This window comes from Dreissena polymorpha, chromosome 4, assembly GCF_020536995.1.
Source record: "Dreissena polymorpha isolate Duluth1 chromosome 4, UMN_Dpol_1.0, whole genome shotgun sequence".
Taxonomy (NCBI): Eukaryota; Metazoa; Mollusca; class Bivalvia; order Myida; family Dreissenidae; genus Dreissena; species Dreissena polymorpha.
In genome coordinates, this window is record NC_068358.1 from 34,288,882 (window position 1) to 34,302,754 (window position 13,873).

The 13,873-nt window shown below is 34.8% G+C and overlaps 2 protein-coding genes and 1 long non-coding RNA gene across 3 annotated transcripts in view; 1 reads left to right on the forward strand and 2 right to left on the reverse strand.

The window, feature by feature from the left end:
• Positions 1-533: 533 nt before the first annotated feature.
• The window catches only part of LOC127875967 (flap endonuclease GEN homolog 1-like), a 143,981-nt gene continuing 130,641 nt past the window's right edge, over positions 534-13,873 (reverse strand). The window contains exon 13 of the transcript XR_008047532.1: positions 534-3,309. The gene's annotated coding sequence lies outside the window, so the exon portion shown is untranslated. The remainder of the gene's footprint in view (positions 3,310-13,873) is intronic.
• LOC127875968 (flap endonuclease GEN homolog 1-like) overlaps positions 534-13,873 on the reverse strand; it is a 48,332-nt gene continuing 34,992 nt past the window's right edge. The window contains exons 9-12 of the mRNA XM_052420755.1: positions 11,902-12,113; positions 9,195-9,256; positions 5,742-5,873; positions 534-4,177 (exon numbers count right to left, since the gene is read on the reverse strand). Of these exons, the coding sequence (XP_052276715.1) occupies positions 4,080-4,177; positions 5,742-5,873; positions 9,195-9,256; positions 11,902-12,113 (504 nt within the window). The 3' untranslated portion in view covers positions 534-4,079. The remainder of the gene's footprint in view (positions 4,178-5,741; positions 5,874-9,194; positions 9,257-11,901; positions 12,114-13,873) is intronic.
• Positions 725-13,873, forward strand: part of LOC127875970 (uncharacterized) — a 100,756-nt gene continuing 87,607 nt past the window's right edge. Inside the window, exon 1 of the long non-coding RNA XR_008047533.1 lies at positions 725-864. This is a non-coding gene — a long non-coding RNA (uncharacterized LOC127875970). The remainder of the gene's footprint in view (positions 865-13,873) is intronic.

Consider the following 13,873-nt stretch of genomic DNA (forward strand, 5'->3'; position numbering starts at 1 on the left):
CACGTCACGCCAACATTGTCAGGTAGATGACGTCACCAATCACCGTTAAACTGTATTGGCATCGTCGTAATAATAATTAATTACGGATTATTCTGCAACAAGAGTTTTTTAGCGACTCAAATGTGTCAAAGGTTTATTAAGACACTCTTAAGCCTGTTCCCAAGGTAAAAAAAGTATGTGTTGTCTGAGAGAGAGCATTTTAAACATTCTGTAGGAAAATGATGTTACTCACACCCTAACAATTATATGAAATACACATTAACCTACCATGACTTATAGACTAGTATAGGTCAACATGTGTCTTATTCATTTGGAAATTTTCCATCCATAATCTGTCCAGTTTTCTTTTAAAAACAAAATTTAATTTGAAAATGTATTTTTATATAATAAATGTACATTACAAAATACTTATTGAGATTCCTAGAGTACACAAAAAGTTACAAACAAAAAAGTTACAAACAAAACATGAAAACTCAATTTTCACATTGTTAAACATAAGGCAACCCCAAAGGAATGTTTATTAATTGGTGATGGATTTTTTTTAATATTTATTATTATTTTTTTTAACATGCACTCAAATTTGCAAATTGTTAAAAATCATGATAAAAATTACAACAACAAACACATATGCCCCAAGTGGAGACCTTGTCAATATAATCATATAACATCTATACAAGAATCACAGCTTTGTAGCAAACAGTTTTGGTGTCAGAAGAAATGCATCATTTTGGTAAGGAAGAATATGGACTGTCTGATTAAGTCTCTAAGTCCAACAAGAGCACCGCATAACGGGTGCCATGCTCGGCTCGGCTGCGGGTGCAGTTTTGAATAAATGAAAGCTTGACACAATTTTTTTTTTAAGAGGTCACAGTGACCTTGACCTTTGACCTAGTGACCCCAAAATGGGTGTGGCGTGTAGAACTCATCAATGTGCATCTACATATGAAGTTTCAAAGTTGTAGGTTGAAGCACGTTGATTTTAGAGCAAATGTTCAAAACCTTAACAAACCTTGATACGGACGGCGGACACGACGAGCTGGCTATGACAATACCTCGGGTTTTCTACGAAAACAGCCGAGCTAAAAATAGGTCATTGTCAATGTGAAAATGAGGTCAGGTAATATGGGTGTTTTAAAAGAGTTCATAGACATCATCCATGCATGTAAGAACGTTTTGTAGGAAACATAATTAATGTTATATGAAACACGTGATTTGGGGTTATCCAAGAATTTGATCATTAAGAATTATTTTTAGTCCAAATGTAGATCATAGTTAAAAATGTGGTCGGGTGATGTAGATTTCCTGAAAATTTTCATAAAGAACATCCTGCAAGTAACAAATATTTTTAGCAGTGTTATTTTATATTATGGCAAATTCAGTTATGTTCGGGTTACCAAGAGTTCCGACAATCTCAAGTCAAGTCCAAAAGCAGGTTATTGTAAAGTTTAGATGAAGTGAGGTCATGTTGGTGTGTTGATAGTATTCAGGGTCATCGTTGGTGCAAGTCTGAAAGCTTGGCAGGAAGCATATTGATGTTAGACAAACACGTTATCTTGGGTTAAACAATAATTTGCACCTTCTCAATTAGCCTAAAAGTAGGTAAAGGTCAATTTCGGTTAACCTCATATGGACAGAAAGAAGGACAAACAGATCAACCACTATAAGCATCCCAGCATAAACATGTGACCAGCACATTTGCAGAATAAATCAATAACATCATTAACATAAATATCATAAGTGAAAAAACTTATTGAAAAGATTATCTAATATAAGCAAACAGTAATGCACATGACAAAAGAACTAGGATTGTTAAAAGCAATCATTACAGCTGATAATGGCTCACCAGTGTTTTATACCTTACTACATAAAAATGTAATTGGCAATTGACCAGAATAAAAAGAGATTTTGATCATAAAAGACCATTTTAAAATCTGATTTAAAATTATATAAAAGTAAATAAGAAGGCCATGATAGCCCTAAAGCCCTCATCTAAGTTATAAGAAATCAAATTGTTGAAACTTGACCTGGTCGTGGTGACCTTGTTTTAGACACAGGTTACCCAGATTCAGACTTGATCAGACTTCAACCTGCTAACCAAGTTTCATCAAGATAAAAATAAATGAGGCCTCTATAGAGGTGACAAAAATGATCTAAGATTTGACATGTGTACCTAATTGTTGATGCACATGATCTAGATTCAGACCCAGCCAAGATATATTCAAGATAAACATTCTGACAAAGTTTTTTTTAAGATTGAATTGTTAATGTAGCATCTACAGTTATGACAAGGTTTCCTAAGATTTGATCTTGTGCCCTAGTCTTTGGATGCATGTGACCAAGATTCTTTATCAGCTTAGATATTGTCAAGAGACACATTCTGACCAAGTTTCATCAAGATTGAGCCAAACAATGTGGTTTCTAGCTTAGTAACAAGGTTTTAATGAGCATTGATCGTATTACATCGTATTTGGACATATGTGACACATAATCAAACATGGCATAGATATTTTCAAGTTAAACACTGTGTCCATGTTTGATCCAGATTGAGTCATTAATGTGGCCTCTTTAGTGTTTACAAGGTTTTTCTATGATTGGGAACAAGTTTTGAAACTAAGTTCGAACTCAGCCTTGATATTGTTAATATAATCATTCTGACCAAGTTTCATCAAAATTGAGTCATAAATGTGAATGCTTCAGTGATAACAAGTTTGAGTCATAAATGTGGCCCCTAGAGTTATAACAAGATTTTTCTATAATGTGATCTCTTACCTACTGTTTGGATACACATAATTGTGTGCTCAAGTGAACTAAAAATAAACAAGGGACAAAATTGTCACAAAACCAGGTTTTCAATTTGAAAAAAAGTCTGATAAAGGGAGACAACCCAAACTGAACTGATTGTTTAAAATTAACCCCCTTTGTTTCAAAATAAATATATTTTTAGTCGTGGTGACCTTGACCTTGGAGATACTGACGCAATTCTTTCATGCGACACACCTTCCCATGATGGTAAACAAATATGCCAAATGATTTTAAAATCTCACAATGAATGACATAGTTATGGCCCGGACAAGCTCATTTATGGCCATTTTTTACCTTTGAACTCAAGGTGTGACATTGACCATGGAGATATCGGCGTAATTCTTTCGCGCGACACACTGTCTAATGATGGTGAACAAATGTGCCAAAGGATTTTTTAATCTGACAATGAACGACAAAGTTATGGCCCGGACAAGCTTGTTCCGCCTGCCTGCCAGCCCACCCGCCGACATTCGCCTATCTAATAACCAGTTTTTTCCTTCGGAAAACCTGGTTAAATATATAAATACTTCACGATGTTTCCTTTGACAACATCTAAACAATGAAATCATGGAGAGAATGGTTTCGCAAAAATGCTTACTAGAGTTTTGAAAAGTGAAGTTATATACAATAATTATTTAAGCGCAAAACAATACTTTACCAATATAAATAATATAATTGATATGAATATTCAAAAAATTCTAATTATTATTCCTGAGTAAAAGGTATTTTCAATAATGGGACTTGAATTGTGAATAATCATAAGAACAATAAGCACCCAATAGTGTAGTATGCCTATGGTCATAGGTTTGAGTCTAAGTAGAAACAGAAAATATGTTTGCTAAATCAATTTAACATTAACAAAAGTAAAGTCCCATCTAGGCATCAAGTCATCACCACATTAAGAGTGTAGCATGCAAAAGCTGTATCTGGTTCAGATATTTTTAGCAGATTCAACAATTTCATATTTGGTTAGAGTAATCCGTCTGACACATATATCTGACAGTAAACAAACATAAAATTAAACATTTGTGGCAAAATAAAAGTAAACTCTTAGACCGTCTGTGTGTTATAATTTGATCTTCTACAATAGCTGAAACCTAGCACAATCTTAAATTATCGATACTAATTGCAGTAATTGGCAAAGCATACACTAGCCACATTTTTTGTTGATTGTCTACAAAAGCTGAAGCCCAGCATAGTTGTAAATTGTTTCGTGCTAATTAGCCAACCATACACTAGCCACATAATCAGTCCCAGTTGACCACAGCTAGTCGATCTTAGCTGGAAAAATCAAGTTTCTTCTTCTTGATTGCAAAAAATTGATGCAAGGTTGTTTGGCCAGGTATCTCCGCTGTAATCTTCCCCTTACGGCTCCCTGTTAAGAATTCGAAAATTTATGTTTTTTTTATAAAAGTGAAAATATATTCTCAGTCAGTTAAGTGTTTTGCTAAAATAATTATTTTGTTGAAATAACAAGAGCACCGCCTAACGGGTGCCATGCTCGGCTGCGAAAGCTTGTCAGATTTTTTTTTTGAGAGGTCACAGTGACCTTGACCTTTGACGTAGAGACCCAAAAATGGGTGTGGCGTGTAGAACTCATCAAGGTGCAGCTACATGTGAAGCTTCAAAGTTGTAGGTAGAAGCACTTTGATTTTAGAGCCAATGTTAAAAACCTTAACAAAATTTTAGCACGACCTGAATGACACACGACGGACTCGGACATGACGAGCTGGCTATGAGAATACATCAGGTTTTCTCCTAAAACAGCCGAGCTAAAAATGACATAAAAAATCAAGGTATGCTGCATAAAGTATAAGTTGAATGGCTTCTAGCTAACACTTTTTAGCGTGATACTGGAAAAGTTTATTAATAGTGGTGATGATGGGAGCACAAGCAAAATATGAGATTAAGTCCCTTTATAACATCATTTAAACTTAGTTTTCACTTTTAGTTACAAGAATATATAAGTGGTAAATGAGTTTATGAAATTGTTTCAAGTTGTCTTTCTATTTTTGATAACAATAAAATTGCATCTAATGAACGAGAGTGCCAACTTGTAACAAAATATGTCCGATGAAATGTCTGCTAGGTCTGCAAGCTATCAAAGCATATGTTTTCCATTTAACACCATATTCAAAACCTAATTTATACAAAGGGAAACAATTTTCTATTTTGAATAACATTGACCTGGACATGTTCGGCCCAACTTCAATCCAAACCAAGGTCTTTATTTAAGTTACCTACACACAAATTTTGAATGCAATACCTCAATACAAAATGAAGTTGTTAAGGAGAATCAATTTTTCTATTTAAAGAAAGTGACCTTGACCTTATCAGCCCCAAGTTCAATTCTATGCTAGGTCTTTTGTGATGCTTAATAATATCGAAACTTTCATCAGGATTGGTTGATGCAAATTTAACTTATTAAACCACTTCTTTGAGAGCAATTCAAGGACCACTATTTAGAAAAGCAACAGGCGAACTGGTTGGTTACAAATTTGGGTCAAGATATTATGCCCATAGACATTTTCACCAAGTTAGAGGATAAAACATATACAATCAAAACTACTTGAGTCAGAGAAAGGACAAGGTTGATTGTGCCAATGCTGTTATAATTAAAGTTCGATACTTCTGAAGTGCTTGAAGTTCATGCGATCTGGCTAGTTATCGCCCATAAACATTATCATTTAAGTTTTATGATAATCTGATTTTAACTTTTGAAAACAAACTTTAAAACATATAGCGGAAACTATTTTCCTAAACGCCTGTTTACGTGAGCACCACCTGACCATCCTCCTGATGCTCGGCACAGGTCTTCCCATCATATGTTTTTTTTAAGCAAGTGTAAGAAAGTAACACATTTTTATTATACCGATCTTTAATGTGGTTCTTTTATGTTTTTAATTAAATATTGTATTCAATTAAATAGAGACCATTACCTTTTGGAGGCCTCTTTACTTGATCTTCCTCATATTTTTCAACGAGTGCAGGATATCGCAAAGTCAGCAATTCTCTGGTGACCTTCACCTTTACCCCAGTGGCATGACTTTCACCTGCCCAGGTGTTCACATCTGAAATACCAGACAGGGGAAATGAGAGACTAGCTGCAAGAGGAAAACGCTATAGATGGGCCCATTAAATTCTTATATTTTACAAGATTTATTAAAATAAACCAATTATTGTTTTAAACACTTTTAAACTATGAAATAAGAAAAAATGTCCTTAAGAAAAAGCAGTTGCTTGAAACAGAAATGAGTGTTGGGTTGAGATATTATGTGAATAAAACATAGAAATTATCACACTTCAAATTTGATTTTGACAACTGAAAACATTATTTTCTAATATAAAAGAAATACATAAACATAATTTTATACATTTTTTATCTTGTTCTCTCATTGAAGTTAGTGCATCCATATTTAAATCCCTATGACATGACGTAAACAAACACTAAATGAAAAGAAATAACAAATAAATTATGTATTTTTAATCTAAAGATAGATCAAACAAGAGGGCCTGAAAGGCCCAAAGTCGCTCACCTGAGATAACAAGATATTATTGGGACAAATCTTCTGACCAAGTTTCATGAAGATCGGAAAATAAATGTGGCCTATAGAGTGTTAACAAGGTTTTACTATAGCCATATATGGAAAAATGCCCCGCCCCCTGGCAGCCATGTTTTTCAACCAACCAGCATCATTTTTTAACTCATCCAAGATATTATCGGGATGATTCTTCTTATCAAGTTTCGTGAAGATCAGACAGTAAATGTGGCCTCTAGAGTGTTAACAAGATTTTACTATAGCCATATAAGGAAAAATGCCCCGTCTGTTGGAAGCCATTTTTTTCAAGCAAACATAATTTTTTTCAAACTCATCCAAGATATCATTGAGACAAATCTTCTGACCAAAGTTCATGAAGATTGGACAATAAATGTGGCCTCTAGAGTGTTAACAAGGTCTTACTATAGCCATATATAGCCATATACGGAAAAATGCCCAGCCCCTGGTGGCCATGTTTTTAAAACAACCCAAACCATTTTCGAACAAATCTAAGATATCATTGGGACAAATCTTCTGACCAAGTTTCATAATGATCGGAAAATAAATGTGACCTCTAGAGTGTTAACAAGGTTTTACTAAAGCCATATAAGGAAAATAGCCCCGCCCCTGTGGTGGCCATGTTTTTCAATCAACCAGCATAATTTTTGAACTCGTCCAAGATATTATTGGGATGAATCTTCTGACAGAATTTCATGAAGATCGGACTATAAATGTGGCCTCTAGAATGTTAACAAGATTTTACTATAGCCTTAAATAGCCATATAAGGAAAAATGCCCCGCCCCTTGGCGGCCATGTTATTCAAGCAAACGTAACCATTTTCGAACTCATCCAAGATATCATTATGACAAATCTTCTGACCATATTTCATCAAGATTGGAAATAAATGTGGCCTCTACAGTGTTAACAAGGTTTTACTATAGCCATATAAGGAAAAATGCCCCGCCCCCTGGCGGCCATGTTTTTCAACCAACCGGCATCATTTTCAAACTCGTCCAAGATATGTTTGGGATGAATCTCCAGACCAAGGTTCATTTAGATTGGACAATAAATGTGGCCTCTAGAGTGTTAACAAGATTTTACTATAGCCATATAAGGAAAAATGCCCCGCCCCTTGGCAGCCATGTTTTTCAAGCAAAAGTTACCATTTTTGAACTCATCAAAGATATCAGTGGGACAAAGTTTCTGAGCAAGTTTCATGAAGATCTGAAAATAAATGTGGCCTCAGGAGTGTTAACAAGGTTATACTATAGCGATATAAGGAAAAATGCCCCGCCCCTGGTGGCCATGTTTTTCAACCAACCGGCATCATTTTCAAACTCGTCCAAGATGTTATTGGGATGAATCTTTTGACCAAGTTTCATGAAGATCAGACAATAAATGTGGCCTCTAGAGTGTTAACAAGATTTTACTATAGCCATATATAGCCATATACTGTGAAACCATTATTAATGTCAAGCATTAATTTTCATAAAATTCGTCAGTCGACCGATTGGTGAATTTAAGATCCTAACGAACAATCATGCTCTATGTTTGAACAAAAACAAACACTAAGTTGACCAATATTTTAAAACTTTACCGCAGACATGAGGCAATTCCAACATAATCCATGCACACATTCACTGCTGTTTCGTAATCAAGATTAATCCGGTTTTGACACAAAGGGATGTAGATTACACAAGGTACTTAACTGACACGTTACACTTCTTTAAAAGGCGTGTGCAGTACAGCTATATCGAATGCGTTGACTTCGTTTATGTAGAATGGTAATGAATTAGCGCTTATTGTTTATAACTTTATTACCCATTAGGTGCATTGTGTTTTTCAGGGGTGTAGCATATTAGCCATCACGCAGCGAATGCCGATGAAAGACAATAAACCAAATGAAAAGATGACGATGTGTGATCAACATGCGTATTTATCACAAATTAATAAAGAATATTTTAATTGCTGTTTGTTGTTTGATTGTTTGCGTTTAACCACACTTATTACTATTTTATATGTATCAATTTATTTATTTTTAAATTATTGACATTATTGATTTATATACCGGTAGTTTACTTTTTAAGAACAAACACACACATAGAGTTTATAATTTTAATGTTGATATCAGAATAAAAAAGCCTTTTATTCAATTATAATAATAGAATAAGACTAATTGGCAATTGGTTTCGTTGTTAAAAACACTCGTTAACGGTTATTCAATCCCACTTGTCCGCTAATCATAACAATGAACGTGTGAATGGCATTCATTAAGAGGGTCCATTACTGTCCCTTGATAACAAAAGATTAGTTAATTGGCATGTGACAAACAGGCCCCTCCTCCTGCAGTAATTCTCAAGTGTGTTCCCGCATATGTATTACACACAAATCGGATATTGACTGACGCATTTTTTTTAATTCAAAATCAGAAATCGGCAAATTTAAGTGCTGACGAAATGGTCATTTTTATAAAAATGACGAAATTTTGTGCTGTCGAAAATAAATGCTTTCACAGTAAAGAAAAATGCCCCGCCCCTTGGCAGCAATGTTTTTCAAACAAACGTAACCATTTTCAAACTCATCCAAGATATCATTGAAACCAATCTTCTGACCACATTTAATGAAGATTGGACAATAATTGTGGCCTATAGAGAGTGAACAAGGCAAATGTTGACGTCGCACAACGGACAACGCACGACGGACAAAAGGCGATCACAAAAGCTCACCATGAGCACGTTGTGCTCAGGTGAGCTAATAAAACATTTTAATCTAAAATGTTTAAATAGCATATCATATAGAACAATTTTTAGTTATTTGGTAGAAAAATTAAACGTTTAAACGATTACATGTACCAGTTTTGTCCCACTCGACTTCAAGGCAGCTTGTATGATTAACTTTGCACTTCCGAACAATTCTGAAAATTACAGCAACATTGTTTTGCAAAATTCATAAAAGACGAGTAATTCTTTAACATACAGGTATGAATGATATAGCTCTAAATGTGTAAATTGTGTAGGCATGAAGCCTTCAGGAGGACTATAATGTGTAAGTTGTGTAAACATGAAGCCTACAGGAGGACTATAACGTGTAAGTTGTGTAGGCATGAAGCCTACAGGAGGACTATAATGTGAAAGTTGTGTAGGCATGAAGCCTACAGGAGGACTATAATGTGTAAGTTGTGTAGGCATGTAGCCTACAGGAGGACTATAATTTCAAAGGGAACAATAAATCTGATAAAGCAAACAAAGCCTTCAGTGGAACTGTTTTGAAAACAGAGTTGCAAGATTTGTTTATTTCCAGGAGAATAAGACATGGAAACAATTGAGATGTCTAATTATTTTTTCAAAATACATTTTGCAAGCCTAATCTCCCTCACTCAATCAATTAGCATAGCGTATTTTAAGGAACGTGGGTTCTGACTATGAAGGAAGGCATGTTGAAAACTAATAAGCCATTCACAATACATGTATAATTATCAATGCCCATACCCCATAAACATTAACCTTACATTGATCTTTATGCATTCAAGTAACATAACATTACTTTTGGTATTGGAACAGGCTTAAATAGATGCAATTGTGGAAAGAAACAAGAGCACCGCCTTGCGGGTGCAGACCGCTCATCTATTTTTCTTTTTGAAGGTGTAGGGACCTATCTCAATTCCAATCACAAAGGAGGGAGGGTTGGAGTGGAGAGGGGTGTATAGTGTGGGGGTGTGGTCATTTATTACATTATCTTCCAAAAATGAAAAAAATAAATAAAAAAAAATAAATAAAAAAAAATTTGGGGGGGGGGGATTCTTGGGTGGGATGGTTGGACGGTATTTCAAAAATAAAATAATAAAAATAAATATTTGTGTTTTTAACGATGTTTGAAAAAAAAACAAGAGTGTTTGTCAGAAACACAATGCCCCCTTTTGCGCCGCTTTGAATTTTTTTTTACCTTTTACCTTGATGACCTTGACCTTGAACTTCCACCACTCAAAATGTGCAGCTTTTTGAGAACGCCGCTTTGAAATATTATTTTTTTACCTTTGACCTTGAAGGATGACCTTGATCTTGAAGGATGACCTTGACCTTGAACTTTCACCACTCAAATGTGCAGCTTCATGAGAACGCTGCTTTAAATTGTTTAATGGCCAAATATCAAGTTTCTATCTTCAATATTGAAAAAGTTATGGCCAATGTTAAAGTTTTTGGATGGACAGACACCATAAATTTGACATTTGACCTTGAAGGATGACCTTGACTTTGACCTTTCACCACTCAAAATGTGCAGCTCCATGAGATACACATGCATGCCAAATATCAAGTTGCTATCTTCAAAAGTGAAAAAGTTATGGCTAATATTAAAGTTTTTTTCGGACGGACGGACAGACTGACTGACATACTGACGGACAGTTCAACTGCTATATGCCACCCTACCAGGGGCATAAAAATTTTTTTTTTTTTGGGGGGGGGGGTACATGTATAGTGTGAGGGTGTGGTGGTCATTTATTAGATGATCTTTAATTTAAAAAAAGGGGGGGGGGGTATTTTCAGGGGATGGTTTGGGTGGAGTCTATTGTGGTATGTCAGGTAAGAGTTGTTTTGTCAAAGAATCAATCGAATCTAATCATAAATAAAGAAGTTATGGCAATTTTAGCAAAAATTTATAATTTTACCTTGAGAGTCAAGGTCATTCAAAGGTCAAGGTAAAATTCAACTTGCCAGGTACAGTACCCTCATGATAGCATGAAAGTATTTGAAGTTTAAAAGCAATAGCCTTGATACTTTAGAAGTGGATCTTAATACAAAATGTAACCATATATTCAAAGTTACTAAGTAAAAAAAGGGCCATAATTCCGTAAAAATGACAACCAGAGTTATGCAACTTGTCCTTTACTGTCCCCTTATGATAGTCTGTGTGTGTTCCAAGTATGAAAGCAATATCTATGATACTTTAGGGGTAAAGTGGACCAAAACACAAAACTTAACAAAATTTTCAAGTATAAAGGGCCCATAATTCCGTCAAAAAGCCAGTCAGAGTTACATAACTTTGCATGCACAGTCCCCTTACGATAGTTAGAAAGTGTTGCAAGTATGAAAGCAATAGCTTTGATACTTTAGGAAAAAAAGTGGACCTAAACACAAAACTTAACCAATATTTTCAATTTTCTAAGTATAAAAAGGACACATAATTCTGTCAAAATGCAAGCCAGAGTTATCTAACTTTGCCTGCCCAGTCCCCTCATGATAGTTAGTAAGTGTGCCTTGTTTGAATGCAATAGCATTGATACTTTATGAGAAAAGTGGACCTAAACGCAAAACTTAACCGGACGCCGATGCCAAGGTGTTGCCAATAGCTCATTTTGTTTTTAAAAAAAATAGATGAGCTAAAAATTAAATTTTGTAACATTTTCAATAAACAGAAAAAAAAATCAAATCTTACATCATTCACTTATGTTGTATATTCTTTTATCAATAAATTCTATATTTTCAGAAAATGCACAATTCAAGCAAGCATGTTATTAATGCAAATAGGGCTCCAAAGTATTAGGCTAACATTGGAGAGTTTTACCTGGTTGGTGAAAACATCTTCCCTTCATTGCCATTCCTGTGCATTTCATATTGAATTAAAAATGGGACAATATTTTCAAGGGCTTCAGCTCTGTCCCATCTCAAGGTGGAATTAAGGCATTTTATCAGGTTTTCAAAGTGTATGTTGGAAAGTTCCAAGGCACTTGATGTTACCATGCATGTGCGGGTCCCCATTGTAAACTCTTGAACAATCTGGAAAAAAAATCAGTGAAAATATTTGATGCTTTTGGTAAAATATCCAAGTCAGTTCACAAAACGTTATAATGTTTTCATAAGTGGCATCACCACAGGTAAAAAGTAGAGATGCAAGAGGTTACAAAAAACATTAACCGGTTAACCGTTTGACCAAAAACCTTTAGTAGAAAAAATGTTTATGTATACGTTAAACATGTCATACAGCTCGTACATGTACTCTGTAGAAAAGAAAGTAATTGCTTGCGTTGATAACATATCATTTTCTTAACAACAATTTATTCTAACATTTATTGAAATAGTTTTGTAAATGTACGCTTTGTAATGTATGTATTTTTCCTGCGTTTAAGCATATAAGTTGAAAGTAATAAGACCTACACAATGTGCATTTTTACGAGTCATTAATTATTTTTTTGGTTGGGCCGCTTATATTACGTTCCAGGCGTATCGCTCACAATATTGTGCTTGTTTATATTGTTTCAATTTCTTAATCTAAATTAACTTACTATTAAAATGTTTAAAATAATTGTTATGCAGGTGCAATACTGTCTCACAGTTCAAGCCAATTAACAAACATACATGTATATGCAGAACATGCATACAACAGTGTTCGTTTGGTCAAGAAAATGACTTTGTCCAGTAGCTTGTGGCTGATTCTGTTGCGAGCATCGGTAACAAGATTTCGACAACACTTGCCCTGATCACTTTATTTTCTAAAAATAACTATTTTATTGATATTTCTTAATTAAATTAGTTTTAAAAATTAAATAACTGATCATAATATTAATTTCTGATAAAACAAAAAAGACGTCAACTCGACAAAGTTTAAACTACAAATGCATTTCATGTTGAAAATGTTATAAATAAACAATTTATTTTCGCGAGCAATCAGTGTTGGATATTTGTTAACAAAATATCAATATTGGTCGTCCAATGTTTTTACTGATTTTTACCTTGAGTTAGATAAACGTGTCAATAACGCCTTTGCTAATTGCCCACACGCCCCGCAGTTCGCTAGTTAAATTTTGCGAGTAAAAAACCCAAATAATAGCGCCAATTATCAAAACATACTCCTTGTTGTAACCACAAAGGTACTAATTTTTGCTTTATTACTTTGTTTGTTGACATGTTATTTATTACCGTCGATGGTGCGGCATGTTGTTCTAACTAGTTGTCAGCACAAGTGGGCAGTCAGTCGCACGCAAAACGTAAAATGAAAATTCATGTTCATGTTTTTTTCAGATTAACCTTTCCCTGAAAATGTAACCAGTTAACTAGTCGTTCCGGTAGGATAACCAGTTAACCTCTTGCATCCCTAGTAAAGACACTTTTTTTGTGATTCAAGTAAAACAAGGGCTGTTTGTAAAACATGCATGCCCCCCATATGGGCTGTCCGTTGTAGTGGCAGCCATTGTGTGAATACGTTTTTTGTCACTGTGACCTTGACCTTTGACCTAGTGACCTGAAAATCTTTAGGGGTCATCTGTGAGTCACGATCAATGTACCTATGAAGTGTCATGATCCTAGGCAAAAGCGTTCTTGAGTTATCATCCGAAAATCATTTTAATATTTCGGGTCACCGTGACCTTGACCTTTGACCTTGTGACCTCAAAATCAATAGGGCTCATCTGCGAGTCATGATCAATCTACATGTGAAGTTTCATGATCCTAGGCATATGCGTTCTTGAGTTATCATCCGAAAACCATTTTACTATTTCGGGTCACCTTGACCTTGACCTTTGACCTAGTGACCTCAAAAT